Genomic DNA, 4,509 nt, shown 5'->3' with positions numbered 1-4,509 from the left:
ATACTTTGGTCTAAATACCAAATACGTTTAAGTCTGATTAAATTTTTGGCAACTGTGACATAGTATCGGGCCTTTTCGTATATGCGGCTCTTCAGCGGTAGCTCTTCGATGTAGTAGAAGTTGCAGCTCGTACATTGTGTGGATTTCGTTCTGCCTTATTTTTTGAATGATGGTTCTAGCTTAACACGAAATATAGGTTGTGGTATTTTTTTCGGTTGATAATGTTAAGCACCGATTTGACTTTAAATCATAATTCCGACAAGGATTCCGCTATATCTTTGAAGTGTGTTAGAGCACTTCATTCAAGACCGAAACGGTACACTACAGTATACTTTAGGAGGCAATGTGGTCAGCATTACGCTCGCCCGAGATTATTACCTCATTCACAGCTGAGTCGACTGGTATCCGACATCAAATCACGATACAAATACCACTGCCACCAGTGAGATTTGAACCGCGACCTTCCGTACGATAGCCTTGTGCCCTAACTACTCAGCTCCTTTGATTACCTCAATCAATCCTTTGCTGCTTTTCAACTGGTAAGTGCAGTAGCGCTTTTTTCCATCATCAAGATGGTGGTTTTCAATCGACACGACGAAAAACTTATTTTTCCCTACTGCAGTGGTAAGCCATTTTATAACAGCGTTTCTGCTGCTCTCGGCAGGTAGATTGAGGCGGCTTTGTAATATTTTCAAATGGCGGTTGCACTACAGTTTCATTACCTTTCTTGGCGAGGATTTGGAGGAGATTCTCCGATGTACCATCGTTATTTGCTGTTTTGGTATATTTGGTGCCACTTTTTATGGAGGGTGAGCTTGGACAATATCTATGGTAGAAAAAGAAGACGTGGCAGACCGTGCCTCAGATGGAGCAGTGGAGTAGGCTACCATGCCAGGGAGCCTTTATGGATATCGAATTAGCGAGCCTTGGCACAAAACCGGGATGTCTGAAGTTCCTTACTAAGGCAGGCCTAGACCGGATACCGGTTGTTACGCCGTTGATGATGATCAAATAATCAAAAGGGATACTTTGTTTCAAAGATGATCTGTGAGTGCAGCTGTTAAGATTCTTTGAAGAAACTTAAATATATATGTTAGGTATATGCAAAACTGACAATCAGCATCGCGGAGGTTTACATAGGTGTTGATTTTTCAGTCCGTTATTTCAAAGCTGAGGATTCGAGATGAATTTTTCATCCAGGGTAGAAAATCTGAATGAGGTGAACGAATTAAATGCAATAATGATGATGATGAAATATGAAAGTAGTACTGACAATGAGGTGAATCATACTCGGTTACCAGTTAGTTGGTGAGGTGGGATAGAAAAGCTGTGCCAATTCACATACGGAGTAGTATATATATTTTTTTTTATTGGTGGAGGTGGAAATCTTAGAAAGACGCTGCTGCGCCAGGTTGTAGCAGTGTGTGGGATTCACACCCACTAACACCACCCCCACTCTTCTGCCCCTCCCCGCGGGACCACCGTGAAGTATTACTTCGCGGGGGAGGCTCTGGTTCGTTATACCAGCTCGTCCATGTCATGTCCGTCGCGCCGCCTTCCGAGCTCGATCCAACTCCAGGAGTTTTGTCTACACCACGGCTACTGCCTCATTTACCGCCATCCAGTTTTCCTCCGACTTCAACATCTCTTCCACCAGGTTGGAGGGCTCGATGTCCGCCCCTAAGATGCTGTTCAACCTCCTTTTCTACTGCAGAAATCTGGGACAATGGAACATAACGTGCTCCGGGTCCTCGAGTGTAGCACCGCATTCAGGACAGTTGGGAGACTCATCCAACTCGAAGCGATGCAAGTACTTCCTATAACCACCGTGTCCCGTAAGGAACTGTGTCAGGTGGTAATTCAATTCTCCGTGCTTTCGATTGACCCATTTCTCGATACACGGGATCAATGTATGGGTCCACCTGCCCTTGTCGGAGTTATCTCATCATTGTTGCCACTTGCCACACAACTCTCTCCTGATGGCTTTCCGGAAATCCGCATTCACGCGTATAGCAGGATCGACCTCACCACTCCCGCGATGAGTAGCCTGCGACTATACTTCGGCCCTCCCACGTTAGGCATCATCCTTGCAAGGGATGAGCTGGCATTTGCTGCCTTCTCTCGCGCATAATCCAAGTGTCCCTTGAAGCTCAGCTTGGCATCGATCCTCACGCCCAGGTATTTGACAACTGATTTTGAGATAATGAGGACCGCCTCCGTCTTTTCGTCCGCCAGGCCCAGCTTGGCCATTCGTCACCATGACTTGATGGTATGAATGGCTTCATTTGCATAAAGCTCCACGTCCTCGGGATGCTTTGCAATTGCAACTACCGCCAAGTCGTCCGCAAAACCAATCAGCGTTGTTTCCTCCGGTACGCGAAGGCCAAGCACTCCGTCGTACATTATGTTCCACAGCAGCGGTCCCAATACAGAACCTTGAGGCACACCTGCTGTCACAATGTACTCCTTCGGCCCGTCGTCCGTCTCGTACCAGAGAAGTCTGTCCGAAAAGTAACTCTCGATGAGCCGAGCCAAGTAGTTAGGAACACCCAGTTTGGCCAAAGCGCCCTTAATCCAGCCCCAGTTGGCTGAGTTAAAAGCATTTTTGACGTCCAGCGTCACCAGAGCACAGCATTTGCCCATGGCCATTGCATTTCGAGCCAATTCCACGACCTTTGCTACTGCATCGCCGAAACCCATATTGCCGCCGGAGCACCAGGAGCGTGAGGAGGAATACAGGGATCTGCGAAGCAACCTTAAGAAGACCATTCGGAGAAGCAAGCGGGAATGCTACCAGAAGCTCTGCATGGAGGCTAATACGAATCCGTGGGGTACAGTCTACCAAGTTGTAATGAAGAAGATTCGCGGGCGAAAATCACCTCAGGTGACATGCCTACGGCTCTTGTTCCAAATAATTACAACTCTTTTCCCGCAGCAGGAGCAGGACGAAAGAGAACCCCAACTCGCAGCTCAGCAGGACGTTTTCTCGATCCCTGATGTTACCGAAGAGGAACTTTGGGAAATCTGCAGACGTATTGGGGACAGCAAGGCTCCGGGATTGGACGGAATTCCGAACAGGGCTCTGAAGGTGGCGGTCGAGGCCAGACCAAGGTGGTTCGCAAGCACATTCGAATCGTGCATGGTGGAAGGAGTGTTTCCCGCCCAGTGGAAGAGGCAGAAGCTGGTCTTGCTACCGAAGCCCCGAAAACCACCAGGCGTGCCCTCTTCATATCGCCCTATTTGCCTCTTAGACACCATGGGGAAGATGTTGGAGAGGGTGATATACAACAGGCTGCTCCCATTCATCGAGCTTGCGGGTGGTCTTTCAGAACGGGGTAGTATATTTGAACCACAGTAAAATTCAGTGGATATATTGCTGTGGCGGTTGAAAGGTATCTTTAAAATTAATATATATATAATGCATTGTAAATCAATTCAAATATCGAGCATGAAGCATGAATAACTCCAAAATTAAGTCAAAAGTTGATGGAAAATATATTCAAATATATTTTTGACTATACTATCTAAGATACATTCTGTACTCCTACATTTACAATTCATTAAAACGCCAAGAACGTGTCCGCACTGCGCACATTTCAACATTATTGATTTTTCTCAAAATGGAAGTATCAACCAGACGTTGATTTGAAAATGTGAAGATAGAAGAATTCAACAATTTCCTATGCTAATTACCGCAAAGTCTGCCCTTCCACTGCACTAACATTTCTGTTAAAAGCTAATTTTTAAGTAGAAAAGGTTTAAAATGGAGTCTGTATTTATAGCGAGAGTAAAATTTCTTAAAACGGCATCATAGTGCCGGTTTCATGAGCGGGCCTTTCGGTAAGGACATCACGTACTTCTAAGGGTGCTTGTTGCTTTTGCCACCCACTTTTATTACTCAGGGTCCCCAGTCCCAAGTAGGTTGTGTCCAAATGTATCCGGTGTTTGTCATTGAACAGTAGGCGTTGTAATATCGACCAGGTGATCTGAAATTTCAGAATTTTGTGTAGAAAGTTTTAAATTTGTCAATTCGTGGACAAACCTGCAATATGACCATTGAGGACATTTGCAACGGAACATTTGCTGAAACTCTTCCTTGCACACTTCATTCCACCAACAAGTTCTCTAAGGACGAAACAACGTCAAAATAGACACAGTTTTGAGAAATTTTCAATCTACTTCTGTTAAGTAACCGCGAACACTTTGATCCGAATAGCTACGTTTCACAACTCTCGAATTGGAAGATTCCAGCATGAGGGTGCACATCATGAGGGTTGCAAGGAGCTGGAAAGGAAAGAACTGGATTTATCTGATTGCTTTCAATTGCATTTGAGTACCAACTACTTACTGATTTCATTCCTTCTGGCAGTTATGGGGGTATACTGAATAGTGCAATCGGAACGACTCGTTCAGGACGTGGTATTGTTTACAAGTGTCCTTCTTACGTGTTGATAGAGTACATATGACGTACTGAATTGACACTGTTAAAAACCTTCATCCCAGTTGGTA

General features: G+C 45.3%; 1 protein-coding gene across 1 annotated transcript; it reads right to left on the bottom strand.

Annotated features, from left to right (window-relative positions):
* Positions 1–3,473: 3,473 nt before the first annotated feature.
* LOC119660138 lies at positions 3,474–4,509 on the bottom strand. Its single transcript, XM_038068541.1, has 4 exons — positions 4,349–4,509; positions 4,180–4,284; positions 4,043–4,125; positions 3,474–3,986 (listed from the first exon to the last, which is right to left on the bottom strand). The coding sequence occupies exons 1-4, from the start codon at positions 4,355–4,357 to the stop codon at positions 3,899–3,901; spliced, it is 285 nt and encodes a 94-aa protein (XP_037924469.1). The 5' UTR covers positions 4,358–4,509; the 3' UTR covers positions 3,474–3,898.

The sequence above is a fragment of the Hermetia illucens genome, chromosome 1, assembly GCF_905115235.1.
Source record: "Hermetia illucens chromosome 1, iHerIll2.2.curated.20191125, whole genome shotgun sequence".
Taxonomy (NCBI): domain Eukaryota; kingdom Metazoa; phylum Arthropoda; class Insecta; order Diptera; family Stratiomyidae; genus Hermetia; species Hermetia illucens.
The sequence above is the reverse complement of the archived record's forward strand: the minus strand, read 5'-3'. Positions and strand labels throughout refer to the sequence as shown.

Excerpts from the sequence above, each read along its gene's own strand:
- LOC119660138 (XM_038068541.1), bottom strand. Across the intron at positions 4,126-4,179 it reads TTCGCGGTTACTTAACAGAA|AGAACTTGTTGGTGGAATGA; the intron begins GTAGATTGAAAA and ends TTTCGTCCTTAG. Across the intron at positions 3,987-4,042 it reads CCTCAATGGTCATATTGCAG|ATCACCTGGTCGATATTACA; the intron begins GTTTGTCCACGA and ends CTGAAATTTCAG.